The sequence below is a fragment of the Echinops telfairi genome, unplaced genomic scaffold (assembly GCF_000313985.2).
Source record: "Echinops telfairi isolate 266 unplaced genomic scaffold, ASM31398v2 ScPeMD7_5592;HRSCAF=6446, whole genome shotgun sequence".
Classification (NCBI taxonomy): Eukaryota; Metazoa; Chordata; class Mammalia; order Afrosoricida; family Tenrecidae; genus Echinops; species Echinops telfairi.
In genome coordinates this window covers 40,624,399-40,641,601 of record NW_022109491.1, presented here as the reverse complement: position 1 = coordinate 40,641,601, position 17,203 = coordinate 40,624,399, and the positions used below count along the sequence as shown (strand labels likewise).

The window sequence follows — 17,203 nt, the reverse complement described above, 5'->3', positions numbered from 1 at the left end:
CAGTGATTTCCTTCTTTAACTCTCTCATGGTTCTTGGAGCTTTCATCTTAGCTTTATGACTGGAATAAGTACCTTTTTTTGGAGCCCTGGTCACAATATTTTACACAAATAAAGTGCAAAAACAACAACAACAACAAAATGTCAAATGTTTTAATGCACAACACAGGCACTATATGTTGTCTGAGCAAGATGGGTGCTTAGACTGAAGCGTCACTCCTTTGCCTCCATGGTGAGACTCGATGTGTGACTCACTCTTAGCTAGTACAGGGTTTTTCAAGTCGGATTTTCAGTTGAGTATTGAGCAAAGTTATTACCACCACGCAGATTTTTTTTTTCAGACTTTGCTGTTTGAGTAGTGGAAAGTTGGAGCTGGGAACCGTTGGACAACTGAGGTATCACTGTATATCTATTATACAACTTTTACCGGTTCAACCTTTTACAGGTGAACCACTTATTTACAGAAATTACATTAATTGGCTTTAATCAATATAATGTTCCTACCATCCTAAACCAAAAACTTAGTACTCCATAAATAATACCTCTCCTTTTCCTCTTTTCTCTTGCCTATAACCACAATCAACATTGATCTCTATATAATTGCCTGTTCTTGTCTTTTTAAATAATTGAAATCATACAATCATTTGTTGTGTTGTGATTGACTTGCTTTGCTCAATATAATGTCTTTACAGTCTCCATTCAGATATGGAGCATGGATCAAGACTTCAGTTCTCTTAATGGCTGAGTACTATTCCATTTTATGTGTCTAATACCTTTTGTTTATTCTTCTAGAGAATCATAACCTCAATCATGCCATTTTTCCACTATCACTAACCTCTTCTTCCAACTCTGCCCCAATAACCATTAATAAACTTTAGACACTGTACACTTGTTTTTTCTTAAGACTAATGGAAATTTAATTTTTGTCTTTTAGGATTCTCCTTTTACGAATGCAGGAATAGGATCTAATCTCAATCTTTTGGGTGAAATTGAATGTGATGCCAGCATAATGGATGGAAAATCCTTAAATTTTGGAGCAGTTGGAGCACTGAGTGGTATGTGGGCATTGTGGCACACTAGCTCTAGTCTTTCAAAAATGGTGAATATTAAGTGTACCATTTTGGATTTATTCTAATTTTCAATATTTCCTGCCTTTTTCTTGACGGAGGTTTTTTCCCTTTGTTTATTTGAATATTATTGCTAGTTCTTTCTTTAAAAATATATTTGCTGTTTTCTTTCTTTCTTCCTCTTTTTTGGATATGTTTTCCCCTATATGAAGCACAGGATGGGAGGATGTGTAGAGATAATAACTGGTATAATGGTTATTGGGGATATGGGTGGGGCAAAGGAAAATGCAGAGCAGATAAGGAGGCAGGAGGCATTCTGGAACTCATACAACTCTTTTAAAATATGACTGGACTTTGGAAGTGTATGATGTGTGAATTATATCTCAATAAAACTATTGGAAAAAAAGATTTAGTCTAGTCTAGTTCTCACAATTTTTATATATACTTTTGCTGAAAACAGATATCTTTTTCCTTTTACTGAATTTAAAATAGGAACATTTAGCTATGAATAATTTTAAAGCATATCAGCCTTTGGCCAAGTTTTTGGATAGAATTTGTTCATTCTCCATCAGACCTTCAAGTGATTATTGATATCTAAAGCTTGATTTAATATTTTAAAATTATTTGAAAAAATATATATATTACTTGGGTATTTCAAATAATTTATATATACTGTATATATAGTAAAAATATATAGACATACTACATACACATAGTAAAACATTCAAATTTAAATGATGTAAGTAAATTTTACCTGTGATTATCTTTTTTTTCCTGTTCCCATCCTTTTTTCCTCTTGGACAATCTAGAAGAGTGGTTCTCAACCTGTGGGTCACAACCCCTTTAGGGATTGAACAATCCTTTTACAGGGGTAGAATGACCCTTTCACAGGGATCGCCTAAGACCATCAGAAAACACATATTTCCGATGATCTTAGGAACAAGACACCGCTACTGTACCCATCTCCAGGTGGGTCCTCCCACATGCAGATACGCCCACATACAAGTACCCAGCATGATGACAACATCGCACCAATCCCATCACATAAACCCTGAACAAATACAGGTGTACGTGACAGAGTTGGTGCCATAATGTACTTATGTGGACCAGTCACACATGTGTAGAGAGCAGCTACTGTGTAGAAAGCAGCTGCTGTGTTGAAAGCAGCTACTCTGTTAAAAGCAGCTACTGTGTTGGAAGCATCAGTATTGGAGATAACACTTCATGAATTATAATGACTGGGTAAATATAAAATCATGTACTGTAAAATCATCAACTACTGCAGAAAAAAAAAATCTGTACCCTGAGAACTTAATCTGGATGCTGTGGGTCTTTTCATATTCAGCTGTGGTTGATGTGAATACTGCCCCATTGTGATAGTAACAGGTATGTAAAAAAACAACACAGAGAATGGTAAATCACAGAACACTTTAATGAACTGTGTTGATTGAACAATGCCATGTGTCATCTTTTGTATTATTAAAGCTATTGTTATATATTATTTTCATTAGCAAACCATTCCATGACAATGGAGCATGTAGAGAAAAATGTTAAGAAAAGAAAATATAGTGAGGTTTTTTTTTTTACAGTATGGTTTTACCTCAATAATTACAGCAGGAATGAGAAAAATGCAATGTGTTATTTGTTGTGAAGTTCTATCAGCTGAATCTATGAAGCCGAACAAACTAAAACGCCATATTGATAGCAAGCATCCGAGCTTTGCCGGCAAGGATACTAGCCATTTTAGAAGCAAAGCTGATGGACTCAAGAAACTGTGCAACAAACTGGATGTGCCGAATAATGCTCTGCATTTTCACACTGAAGTGAGATGGTTGTCGAGAGGAAAAGTTTTAAAACGTGTCTTTGAGCTTTGTGATGAACTCAAAACATTTTTAATCAGAAAGCAAGACTGCAGTTTGAAGAGCTTTTCAGTGATAAAAGTGAAGTACAGAAAATAGCTCACTTGGTTGACATTTTTGTCATCTTGAATGAGTTAAATTTATTACAGCAAGAACCAAATGCAATATGCCTCGATTTGTCTGAAAAGATCCAGTCATGCCAATTGAAACTTCAGCTCTGGGGAAAAAATTTGATGAAAATGAAATTTACATGTTGCCTACCTTATCTGCTTTCTTCGAGGAACATGGCATTGAACCAGACAAAAGGATTATGATGATAATTTCTGTGAAAGAACATCTACACATGCTTGCAGACGAAATTTCATTGTACTTTCCAAATCTACCTGACACTCCACTTGCACTTGCCAGAAGGCCATTCAGAGTCAAAGTTAAAGATGTTCCTGAGACAGCACAAGAGGAGTTCATTGAACTTATTAACTGCGATGCAGCGAGAACTGATTTCTCTACAATGCCAGTTACAAAATTTTGGATCAAGTGTTTGCAGTCATATCCTGTTCTGGCTGAGACTGTGTTGCTCCTTCTTCTTCCATTTCCAACAATATATCTTTGTGAAATAGGGTTTTCCAGCTTGTTGGTTATCAAGTCTAAATACAGAAGTAGACTTGTTGTGGAAGATGATCTTCATTGTGCTCTTGCAAAGACTGCCCCGAGAATTTCTGATCTGATGAGAAAGAAGCTATCTCAACCTTCGTACTGACATTGGCTTTTTACGCATACTGTCACAAAATGTAGCAATTAATTTACTGTTGTTATATTAAGACTGTTACCCATGCTACACCATGCTTTAAGACAAAATTTCAATTATTTGTAATTAGAAATATTTCACAATATATAATTACATATTGTTTTGTGATTAATCATTATACTTTAATTATGTTCAATTTGTAACAATGAAAATATATCCTGCATATCAAATATTTATATTATGATTCATAACAGTAGCAAAATTATAGTTATGAAGTAGCAACAAAAATAATTTTATGCTTGGGAGTCACCACAACCTGAGGAATTGTATTAAAGGGTCGTGGCATTAGGAAGGCTGAGAACCACTGATCTAGAACTTTTCCCCCCACTGATTTGAAATGCTATCATTATCATGTATTAAATACCTACATCCACCTGTTTCTGAGTTTTAGATTCATTGTATTACAATAGTACCTTTGTCTATATTGTACCCAAATTATACACTTTTATTTAGGTTGGCTGTTACATGAAATAGAAATTACATCCTTATTTACCATCTCTTGCAAAGCTTATTTTTCCAGATGAATTTAAATCAGCTAGTATTTCATAGAAATGCTTTTGAACTTCAGGTAGACAATTTATAGATTTGAATGCCTAATTTGGAAATGATAAATTATTGATATTTCTTTGTATTAACATCTTCAGTAGTATCTGTCAGTTAGCAATTAAGGGTGTCATCTTTGACAGGTGTCGCTGTTAAAATTGTTGAAGGGGTATTAAATAGTATACATTTAAAGGTTTGGGACTGGGCCTGGCACATATTAGGTAATGCTACTGCCACTATCTTTTATTATCATCATCCTTATAGTTGTCATTGTCATCCTTATGATGCTTCTCATGCTAGTACTTGCTGCTATCATCCTTCTTTCATAGATTTTCATTTGTCTCACTTCTTACTATTATATTTTTGGGAAAAAATTTGTGGATATACACAAGGGCTATGTTTTAGGTTACATTTGTAATTTTGTACATACTTGACTTCTTTTAGGGTGAATTCATAGTTTTGTGGTCAAATAAATAATTTAGTTTTGACAGCAGAGAGTGTCATACTTTCAGCTTAATTTTTTCTTCCATTTAGAATTTGATGAAAAAGAAACCTATATACAATATATAAACCAGTAATAGTTGCTGTTGAATTGACTCTGACTAGTGGTGATACCATGTGTGTCAGAATGGAACTGTTTTCCATAGGGTTTTCAGTGAATGGATTTTCAGAAGTAGATTGCCATGAATTGTTTTGTGATGTATACTTTTGGGTGGACTAAACTTGTAACCTTGTAGTTAGCAGCCAGGCTTGGTAACCATTTTTATCACCCAGAGACTCTATGTTAAATATGAAAGGGCTACAAATAGTCCGATAACTTAATTACCAAGTATACTTGAGTATAAGCTGACCCGAATATCAGCTGAGGCACCTAATTTTACCACAAAAACTGCATAAAAAATGTGCTGAATCACCTTCTTGACATGATTGCTGAAGACAGAGCTGGTGCATAAGCAAATGTGGTGAAGAAAGCTGTTGGTGCCTGGCTATCAAAAGATACAGCGTTCGGAGTCTTAATGGCATGAAGACAAACAAGCTGCCTTCTGGCTGAGAAGGAACAAAGCCCATATGCAAGAAACACACCAACCTGTGTGATCATGAAGTGTCGATGGGATCAGGCATCAAAGAACAAAAAAGCATTTCATTGTGAATGAGGGGGAGTGAAGAGTGGGTACCCAAAGCCCATCTGTAGGCAACTGGACATCCCCTTACAGAAGGGTCGTGGGGAGGAGATGAGCCAGTCAGGGTGCAGTGTAGCAACGGTGAAACATACAACTTTCCTCTAGTTCTTTAATGCTTCCCCCCTCCACCCCCATTATCATGATTCCAATTCTACCTTACAGATCTGGCTAGACCAGAGGATGTACACTGGTACAGATAGGAACTGGAATCAGAGGGAATTCAGGACAGATGAACCCCCTGGGACCAGTGGTGAGAGTAGCAATACTGGGAGGATGGAGGGAAGGTGGGATAGAAAGGGGGACCGATTATAAGGATCTACATATAACCCCCTTCCTGGGGGACGGACAACAGAAAAGTGGGCTAAGGGAGATGTCAAGACAGTGTAAGACATGACAAAATAATAACAATTTATAAATTATCAAGGGTTCATGAGGGAGGGTAAAAATGAGCTGATACCAAGGGCTGGGTTCAAGTAGAAAGAAAATGTTTTGAGAATGATGATGGCAAAAAATATACAAATGTGCTTGACACAATGAATGGATGTATGGATTGTGATGAGGTGTACAAGCCCTCAAATAATTTTTTTAAAGTGCTGAAAAATTGGCTTATACACAAGTATATTCAGTATACTTTATTAATTCAATTTTTTGTGAACTTTTTGAAGTTCCTCATATGTGGCTTTTCAAATTCTGTTTTTGCTGTTGTAGCACATGAAAAAATGAGTATATGTACAATCAGTTCTTTTGCATCTATTATGTAGTAGTCATATATTTGTTTGATTCTTAATGTTCTTGATAGTAAAGGATTATTAATATCATTGATGTTTTGAAAAGAAGGATTTTCCAAGTATTTAAAATTTGGCTTATTGAAACAACAAAATGGAGTGGGAAACACGGGGACATTTTTCTGACTTTATTTTTGCTTATTTTATAGGAATCAAGAACCCAGTTTCAGTTGCAAACAGACTTTTGTGTGAAGGACAGAAGGGCAAACTGTCTGCTGGCAGAATTCCTCCCTGGTAACAACTTTGTTCTGCTTGACTTTCCCTGAGTCTTTGATCTTTAGTGCAAGGGATATTTGAAGGCTAGTCTTATCATCTATAGAAGGCTGATGCTGTTGGTTACACACCAGCATAACATGCATTTGAGGGAAAGACACATTTTGTGTTCTAAACTTGGACTATTTTATTCACTTTAAAAAGTTCTGGATGGAATAAAATATTGCGAGATGATGCGGAATGGAGATCAGAGTTAAATTTTATTTTTGAAGTTAATTATAGAGATGTTTTTACTGTTACTAAGTGCTTGGTTGTGATGTTTTCAATATTGAACTTTAAGGGTAGTTTATAAATTGGAGGACAGAGTCTAAACTAATTTTCAATTTGATATATTTGTATAATAAAAATGGTGAAATTTTCTTTCTGGAGAACACATTGTAAAGTTACTGCACACCTCACTCCCAAAGACACACACACACTTGAGCATTAATATACTGTTTTCATTTAACAATAATTTGAACTTATAAAATAGATGTAAAAGTAGAGGGAACATTGTAGAAAGCTCATACAGGGCTTGTCATCCAGATCCAGTCATTAACCAGGTTTTGTTCTTCATCAGCCCAATTTTTTTCCCTAAAATATTTTAAAGTAAATTTCAGATTCTGTATTTTATCCCTAAATAGTTTTGTAAAGGCCTTAGTTTTTCAAAGCTACCATACTTAATTTTTCATAATTATCATACTATTAGTGTGTCTACTTGGCAAGTATACTTTAATATTACCTCATATTAAATCTGTGTTCAACATCTTGGCTGCAAAAATTATGTTAATTAGTAATTTGTGTTGTGTTTGGACAGCAGTGCTGTGGGAATTATAGTTTCATTCTGTTATATTTATTTGAAGTCATAGTAAATTATTATAGTTTTTGAAAAACCATAAAATGGTTAATGCACATAAATTTAAAGTATTCTTTTAGTCATATACTTCTCAGTTGTTTAATTATGGTACTAGAAATGTCACTTATAAAATGTTACCAAGGAAATATTAATTTTTAATATTATGTTTTCTGTTAATGCATTTGTTTTTTTCTTTTTATTGTGAAATAACAGAACATTTTCCATTTTAACCTTCTTAAGGGAATAACTTAGTGTCATTAATTGCACTCCCCACATTGTGCCACCATCACCATCACTTATTTCCAAACGTTTCCATCACACCAAATAGAAAGGCAATTGCTCCAGGCAATAACTTCTCTTTTCCCTCTCTCTCAGTTTCAGACATTTTATATAAATGGAATCATAATATTTGTGCTTAGGTTGTTCACTGATTTCACTCAGCATAATGTTTCAGGGTTATTCTATGTCACAGTATGTATTATAACTTTATTTATTAGTAAGTAGCACTCATGTTCTTATAACATGTTTTAATTGTCTATCTTTATTGAGCTCCGGGATTGTTTACACATTTTGGCTATTATGAATAATGCTGTAATGAGCATTAGTGTCCATATATCTAGTTGAGTCCTTGCTTTTGTTATTTTGGGTATATATTTAGGAATGGATCTTCAGCATTTGAAACACTATGGAGAAGTTCAATTCTGCCCCATAGGGTCCCTTTGGCTCGATGGCAATTTGCTGGATGGTAATTGTGTATAACTTTTTGAGGAAGGGCCAAAGTGCTTTTTATAGTAGCTGCACCATTTTCTATTCTCACTAGCAGTGGAGAGAATTCCAGTTACTTAACATCCTTACATGTACCTGTTGTTTTTAGTTGCCTTGTCCTTAGCTGCCTTTTTGTTGTTGTTGGTGGTGGTGTGCAGTTGGCTGTGATTTATTGCTCAACCTCATATACTACAGAAGAAAATGTGGTCTGGTTCTGTGCCATTTATGATTGTTGGTATACTCGGGCATTATTGTGGCACTGTGTGTTTGTAACACCTGTCAACATAGGATCTCATATTTTAGCACAATATTGGATAATATTTTGGTTCTAGGCCTTTCTTAGTCTGTAAACACCACTGAAGCTTTTCAACCAGGGGTAACCCTGCTGGTATTTGTATTTTGGTTTAACTTCCAGAATTATAGTAATACATGAGTGTTGTTATGAGGAGTGAGTGAGAGAAGAGTGGTGAATAGTCATGCTAATCTGAGCGAAGTGGTACGTTTCTGTGGTTTGATTTGCATTGTCCTAATGACTATTGATGTTGACATTTTTTCCATGTACTAGTTGAAGTGGGGCATGCAACATAGTTGAAGTGGGGGATGCAGTATAGTTGAAGTGGGGCATGGCAGCACTTGTGAATAATTTTTGGAGGAATGTGTGTTTAAGTTCTTTGCTCTTTTGAAAATTGGGTTAGCTTTTTGTTGTTGACTTGTGATAGTTATTTTTTTAATATATTCTAGATATTAGCTCTCATCAGATATATGACTTCCACGTATTCTGGAGCTCTCATGGTGTATTGCTTACACTTTGAGTTACTAACTGCAAGATCAGCAGTGTAAAACCACTAGTAACACTTCAGGAGAAAGACGGGGCTTTCTACTCCCATAAAGAGTTACCAACTCAGAAACGCAAAGGGGCAGTTCTACCCTGTCCTGTAAGGTTACTATGAGTTGGCATTGACTTGATGGCAGTGAATTTTGTTTATATATCCTCTATTTTGTAGGCTGTTTCCTATTACTTTCTTTCTTTCTTTCCTTCGTTTATTGAAAGTTTCATTGCCATATAGTTTGAACATCATACAATTCAAATTCAATCATATCAAGAAGAGTTCGGCAATCATCATCACAATCAGTTTTTGAACATTTTCTTCATTCTTGTACTCATTGTTATTAGCTCCTCATTTCTCCCCAACCACCCCTGCCATACCCCAAAAAACCATTAATTCAATTACTGTCTCTATAGATTACCTCTCCTGGATTTCATATACAAAAAAATTAATAAACAAACAAAAAACCCCAACAAGAATAACAACGTGAAATAGATAAAAACCTCAATCGAAAAGGAAAGATTAAAAAGTAGAACAAATTTAAATGAATCATAAGTTAGAGCAAATGATAGGGTGCTAAATTTTAACTGCAGCAATCTACTGTTGAATACATTCAACATGAAAGAAAGGCTGTTCATATCCATGATACATGGTCAGAGGGTATTCACCAGAGGCTTAATCCATGTATAAACTTTGCAAATGGATTTTGGGTTTCCACTGTCATCCATAGCCTTCTGCAAACCAGGTATTCACAATTTAAGCTATGATACGATTCCATCCATTAGATTTGGATTAAATTATTTACACTCCTTGGATCACACAGGCTGATGTTCTTTTTCCATGTGGACTTAGTTGATGCCTCACCTATATAGTGGCTTGTTTGAAAGCAAGTATTTTAGGCCCTTTAACATGCCAGATGCTATTTATTCTGATAACCAGGCACCAGCTAGCTTCTTCACTGTACTTTGCTGTAGCACCCATATCTTCTGTGATCTCGAGGGCAAGCATCAAGCAGGGCCCTGTCTTAGAGTGGGGTCTTGAATTAAGTGCAAGCACCAAATTAATTCATGCATATATGGCTTTTATATATCTCTGGTTCACCTTAGAGACATCCTTGTCATTTTATGTTAGAGAACATTACTGATCACCCCCGTGGGTCATCACTTCTACTGCCACCAAGTCAATGCTGACTCATAACAACACTATAGGGGAGGGTAGAGCTAGCCCTGTGAGGCTCTGAGCCTGCAAATCATAACAGGCTTTTCCTTCCCTTGCATAGCTGCCTGGGAGTTTCAAACTACTGACCTTGTGGTTGGCAGCCCAATGTGTAACCACTATGCATTGATGGTGTCATTAGTTTAACTAACAGTGTAGAATTAAAAGCACTGTTGGGAAAAGTAAATTATAAGACAATCAGCCAGAATTGTTGACATGTATAAAACTACAAAGAACCTGGACACTATTAACACAATGAGAGAGCATATGTCTGTTTTCCCTCTCATTTCTTTGGGATTATAGGCCCAGTAGAGGTATTGCTGGGACCCATGGTATTTCTGTTCCCAGTTGTTTTAGGTATAGCCAGATTGCTTTCCACAGTGGTTGTACATATTTACAAGCCCAGCAGCAGTGTATAAGAGTTCCAATTTCTCTGCACTCTTGTCAGCATTTGTTGTTCTCTATTTTTGGGGATTGGGTGATTGTTGTGGGTGTAAGATTATATATCATCATTGTTTTGATTTTTATTTCCTGGATACTTAGTGATCATATTTCTTCCTTTATTTGTTAGTCACCTGAATGTCGTTCTTTGTGAATTATCTATTCAAGTCCGCTGAGCACATTTTAAGTATATTATTTATGTCTTTCTTATTGCAGTGTTTCAGAATTCTGTAGATTTTACTAATTATTCACTTGTCTGTTATGTAATGGCTAAAGATTTTCCCCCAGTTATTAGGCTTTAGTTTTACTCTTTTGATGAAGTCTTTTGGTGTGCATAAATGTTTTCTTTCTAAGAGGTCATCTGTTTTGTTTTCCATTGTGTGTGCTTCCTTTATTATATTTGGTGGGCCTTGTATGCCCTGCAATAGGTCCCTTGCATTTATCCGGATTTTCTTATTGATGACCTTGATAGTTTTGGGGTTTACATTTAAGTCTCTAATCCATCTTGAGTCCCTTTTTGTTCAAGGGGTGAGTTATGGATTCGGTTTCTTTGTTGTGCAGAGGGAGATTCAATTTTTCCAGCACCATTTATTAAAGAGGGTGTCCTATTCCCAATTAGTGGTTATTTATTTATTTATTTATCATGTAGTATAAATTTATTGGGTGGGTGGAGGGCCAACCCCCTCCACTAGTCACAGGTTCAATAGTGACAATTGTACGGTTGAGATATATAAGTATTATATTTAAACTCATTGAGAGCATGAGCGATAGAAGAGATATTACAATAATGCAGTAAGACACATTACATGGTAGCAATGCTCACCTCATCTCACCTTGGTGGTCCACGTGGAGATAGGGGGAAGGGAAGGAGGGCAAAGGGAACAAGGGAGAGAGGGGGCGCAAGGAGGAGCAGCCCAGCTAGAGAAACCAGAGAGAGAGAGGTCAGAGAGAGCATCTCTATGGCTGAGCCACGCCTATATGCCTTTTGGGGGCATGCCAGCCCACTAATTACAGGTAAAGACATACATCACTGGAAGGGGTTGCACTATAGGTTATACAGCAATGAGGGGGTGGTCTAGGGACATATACGCAATAGGAAGAGGAGAGATTGGGGTATACATGTGACAAGATGGGCGGGTCCTAGATTTAGGATGGCAGCTTTAACTTTGACCTGTTCCCTGGGTCTCCATAGGAAGCATTCTCAGTAGGGTGTAAACTCTGTCTACAGTACCCTGCCCATTGTCCCCAGCAGTAGGGAGCAGGGCCCACTGCAGTTTGGCAACTGGTCGCCCTCAGTGGAGATGCCTGCTAGCATCTACCTCCCCCCACAAAAAAATCAGTTGTATGTAGCTGGTGCTTTCATTTCTGGCTTTTCTATCCTGTTCCATTGATCTATGAATCTATTGTTATACCAGTACCAGGCTGTATTGACTACTGTGACGGTGTAATGTGTTAGAGATCAGGTAGTGCTAAGCCTCTTACTTTGTTCTTTTGGGGAATTTCTTTGCTTCTCCAATGTCTCTTCCTTCTCCATACGAAGTTGGTAATAACTTTTTCCATTTCTTTAAAAAAAATGACGTTTGGATTTGGTTCAGAATTGTGTTGTATTTGTAGATGGCTTTAGGTAACATTGAAATTTTCACCATATTAGTCTTCCTGTCTATGAACATGGGTGTTCTTCCATTTGTGTGCGTCTCTTTTGGTTTGTTGTAATAATGTTCTGGAGTTTTTTTGTACGGGTCTCTTGTTTCTTTGGCTAGGTTTATTCCTAGGTATTTAATCTTTTGTGTGGCTACTATAAATGGTATTTTTTTCCTTGATGTCTTTTTCGGAGCTAACATTGGGGATAAATAGGAATTCGATTGATTCCTGCTTGTTATCCTGCTACTTTACTAAACCCTTCAGTTTTTCAACAGTCTCTTTGTGGAGCCCTTCGCGTTCTGTATATGTAAAATCATATTGTCTGCAAATAATGAGAGCATCACTTCTTCTTTCTCCCGTTGTAGACCCTGGATTTCTTTTAGTTTTCTAACCCTTTGGCTAGGACTTCAGCACACTGTAGAATAAGCGTGATGCTCAAGAGTCCCCTTGCCTAGTTCTTGTTTTCAGTTTTCCTCTATTGAGCGTGATACTGGCTGTTAGTTTTTTGTATGTCGTCTTTATTATGTTGAGGAGCTTCCCTTCTGTTCATATCTGATTCAGTTTTTTAACTAGGGATGTGTGTTTAATGCCAAATGCTCTTTCTGCATCTATTGATATGATCATGTGGCTCTTATTCTCTCTTGTTTATGTGATGGATTGCCTTGATTGTTTTTCAAATTTGAGCCTTCTGTACATCCCTGGTATAAATCCCACTTGGTCATTAATTACTTTATGGATATGCTGTTGGATTCTATTGGCCAGAATTTTATACCTATGCTCATAAAGGATATTGGTCTATAGCAGTGGTTCTCAACCTTCTAATGCCGTGACCCTTTAATACTGTTACTAAAGTTGTGGTGACCCCCAAGCATAAAATTATTTCATTGCTACATCATAACTGTAATTTTGCTAATGTTATGAATCATAATCTAAATAATCTGATATGCAGGATGTATTTTCGTTGTTACAAATTGAACATAATGAAAGCATAGTGATTAATCACAAAAGCAATATGTAATTCTATATTGTGAAATACTTATTTCTAATTACAAATAAACAAAATTTTGTTTTGAAGCACGGTGTAGCATGAGTAAAAGTTTGTAACAGCTCTCTCCTGGATACTTGGTATAATTCCCCTGTGAAGCCATCTGTTCTTGGGCTTTTTTGGTTGGGAGTTTCTTGATGAACTTCTCTAATTCTTCTTTTGATATCTGATTTTCTCCATCCAGATGAGTTAGTTTGAGTAGATGATGTATTTCTAGGTTTATCCATGTTTTTAGATGGTCAAACTTCATGGAGTACAGTTTTCCATAGCACTTTTATTATTCTTTATATTTCATTTGAATCTTTTGTGATGTTGTTAGATCTCTTCCTCTTGTGGAAGAGATATACCTTGGTCCTTGGCTTTGCTTGAGAAAGAATTCACTCCGAAGCCTCGTTTGTGATCCAAGTGAGTTTTATGAAAGTTAGAAGAAGTTTCAGGGTTTACAGTGAATGGAACACAAGCCAGACAGAGTCTGCAGCATGGTTGCGGGACTGTGGCTCTGGGACCGCAGCCTGGCCATGCTGCTTGTGTCGTAGCCGCTGGGCGAGAGAGCCAGAGCAAAACCTCTGGCCTTTTCAGGGTCCCCAGTTGGGAGGAGTGGTCGACCCCATTGGCTGACTCAAATTCACCTGGCTCAGATGGGCCAATCCAGGTATAATGTCCACCTAGGTGTACCACCCTGTCCTGTCTGGGAGCTTGAACCTAACAATTTCACTCTTTATCTCATTCTAGATATTTGTCTTTTTCTTTTCCTTTGTTAAGTTTGCCCTCAGGTTTTCAATTTTGTTAGTCCTTTCAAGATAATCAGCTTCTTGTCTAGTTGAGTTTTTCCATTGTGTTTCTGTTTCTTAGTTCATTTATTTCTGCTCTGATCTTTCTGATTTCTTCTGTTGGATGGTTTACATTTTGCTCTACTTCTTGTTGTTGGATGTGTGTTAAAGTGTTGATTTTGGATCTCTCATCTTTTTTTCATGTGTGTATTGAATGCTATAGATTGCCCTCTGATAACTGCTTTTGCTGTGTCCCAAAAGTTCTGGTATAATGTGCTATTATTATCATTTGTTTCAAAAACTTTTTTCATTTCATCCTTTTTTTGGTCTATTACCCAGTCGTTTTAAACTAGTATGTTGTTCAGTCTCCATATGTTCATCCTTATGTTCCTGTTCTTTCTGTTGTTGATTTCTTGTTTTATAGCATTGTGATCTGAGAAGATGGATTGTAGGATCTCAGTATTTTTGAATTTGTTGATGCTTGCCTTGTTGCCTAGCATGTTCTGTTCTAGAATGTGTACCATGTGCCCTATAGAAGAATGTATCTTGTGTTTTTGTTGGGTGGGGTATTCTATATATGTTTGGGTTGTTGAGTTGTTTATGTTCCTTAGCTCTTCTGTTTCTTTTTTGAGAGCTTTTGTTTTCTGATGATCTTTCTTTTCTTGAAACTGCTATGTTGAAGTCTACTACAGTTATTGATGAGCTGTTTATTTCTGTTTGCAACAATGTATTTTATTGATGTATTTTGAGGGTCATTCATTGGGTGCTTCTGTTTATTAGGGTTAAATGTTCTTTGTATATTGTTCATTTAATCATTAAGTCGTGTCCGTTCTTGTCTGCCCTTATGCTACTTGTCTTAAAATTTGTTTTATCAGAGATTAATTTTGCTACTTCTGCCTTTTATAGTTGCGATTGACATGTTAGATTTTTCACCATCCTTTAATTCTTATATTGTTTCTCTGTCTGTATATTTTTGTATCTTCTTCTACCAGGATCCCTATAGGTTGTTTTTCTTACCATGTAATTCTCCAGATTCCTTCACATGTTATTGATTGTTTCTCTTGTCACTTGTATTCAGAATGGTTGTCTTTGAGCGACCTGATTAGATTGTTACCCATCTTCAGCCTAATTCTGTTAACTCATTGTTTGTCTTCTGGAATTCCTTTTAGTGTAAGGATTTTAGGTTTTCAATTTTTCCATTGTTCATTTGCCTGCTCCCCACTTTTCTTGGTAGGACCTGAACATCATTTGAATTCCATAGCTGGTAGATCCATGGCCCTTTCTTCAGAGTACCCCATTGGGTTTGGGTGGATTTTGATCATTTGTGTTTGTTTTTATTGTTTGTTTGTTTGTTGTGGTTGACTGTTGTTTCTTTGGCACCATAGTACAGCTTTTGGTGGTTTGTGCGGTGTTGGTTTCCGAGGTATTTGACTCTGTTTAGTGATGTGGGAGAAGTTTGCTAGGGCTAGGGGCTGTATAATATATGGTGGTCAAATGGATAAAAGAGGAGAGAGATAGGTAATTGGGTAAGCTGTGGGAAGGGAGAAGGGAGAGAATAAACTAAGAGTCATGATTGGTGGTGATAAGCAGCTTTCTATCGAAGCTTAGAAATTTGTAAAAATGTATTTTAAGAGGGGTAATCAGAATTAATACATTCCACTGAAATATATTTCATGAGAGGAAAAGAACAGAAAGCGAAAATGAGTGGAGCTACAGGGAGAGAGGAGACAAAAGTCTAGATGTGGCCTGGGTATGGATGCTAATTTACATGGTTAGAGCAAGGTGAACATGGGCATATCAGTGCACTCAGAGGAGAAAAAAAGAAAAGAATAAAATTCCTTGTTTGGGTAGGTGACCTGGATTCTAAAAGATTTCCTTTTTTTCCCTGAAGAAATGGGTATTCTGAGGAGGGTAGGGCCACATCAGAAGAAACCACTGGACAAGGAAGTGGGAGAGAATCCAAAAATATGAGAGCATTGTAATAGAACAAAAGTACAGAAACGAAACAATACAAAGTAGAAAATAAAGGTGTCCGAGGGTGTAAACCTGCTCTTTGGTAGTGTTATTTTGATATTAGTTGTGCTACGTGGGCTAAGTGGGACAAGTGTTTGGGGAGGGCACTGGAGCCCAAAGGAAGATGAGAAGAAAAAGCAAAACAAAGCAAAGCCAAGGTTAAATTGGGTACTGGTTATATCTGCACTAGGCTCCCCACAGGTTTGGATGGTTGGGTTTCCACAAAGACTGAGAAAATTTGGCTGTGCCATGGAGGCATGGAGCTCACAGAAGTATTTCGGTGCCAGTGGCAAAGGAGAGTCTGTCAGCAGGTGTTACTCCTCTCCTAGATTGAGAAATTTAGGTCTACTTTTCTTATGTTACAATATTTGGTGCCAGAAAGAGCAGGATATCTCTTCTAGTAAACTTCCTCTGGAAGTTGCAGAGGTCTCCCGTACTTCTGATCTGCCAGCCTCTGATCTTGTCTCTCTACTTCTCTTGTTACTTCCTTGATGCAGAGAAGTGTTTAATATTGAAGAAGTTCCATTTGCCCATTTTTTTCTTTCTGTGTTTATGCTTTTGTAATGTCATATCTAAAATACCATTGTTGGAAACTGGGTTCTTACATTTTGTCTTTATGTTTTCTTCTAAGAGTTTTCAATTTCAAGTCATTTTGATTTAGTCTTCCTGTATTGTGAAGCATGAGTCCAGTGTCAGTCTTTTGCACAGCTCCATTTGTCTGAGCACTGTTTATAGAAGAGGCTATTGTTTTCCTGTTTAATGGATTCATTGTTGAAAATTGATGTCCATAGATGAGATTTTTCTGGATTCCCATTTCTATTACTTTAGGCTATATGACTATCCTTTCACTATTACTAGATTGTTTGGTTATTGTAGCTTTATTGCACATTTTTTATATTGAGATGTGTGAGAGTCTACTGATTTTAGTCTCCTTTTGAATTTCAAGAGTTCATTGGCTGTTTTGGGCCCTTCATAATTCCCATATAAATTAGTGCACTGACTTTTCCATTTACCAAAAAGGTTTTGGAGTTTAAATATACATTTTTAAAATCATTTTATTAGGGACTCATACAACTCTTATCACAATCCACACACACATCAATTGTGTAAAGCGCATTTGTACATTCATTGCCCTCATCAT

At 36.6% G+C, this 17,203-nt stretch overlaps 1 protein-coding gene across 3 annotated transcripts in view; it reads left to right on the top strand.

Annotated features, from left to right (window-relative positions):
* Positions 1 to 17,203, top strand: part of TASP1 (taspase 1) — a 311,341-nt gene that overhangs the window by 59,073 nt on the left and 235,065 nt on the right. For all 3 annotated transcript variants that reach the window (XR_006680566.1, XM_004698159.2, XM_045295276.1), the window contains exons 5-6: positions 932 to 1,052; positions 6,387 to 6,471. Coding sequence is in view for 2 of the 3 variants with exons in the window: in XM_004698159.2 (XP_004698216.1) it covers positions 932 to 1,052; positions 6,387 to 6,471 (206 nt within the window). In the remaining variant the exon portion in view is untranslated. The remainder of the gene's footprint in view (positions 1 to 931; positions 1,053 to 6,386; positions 6,472 to 17,203) is intronic.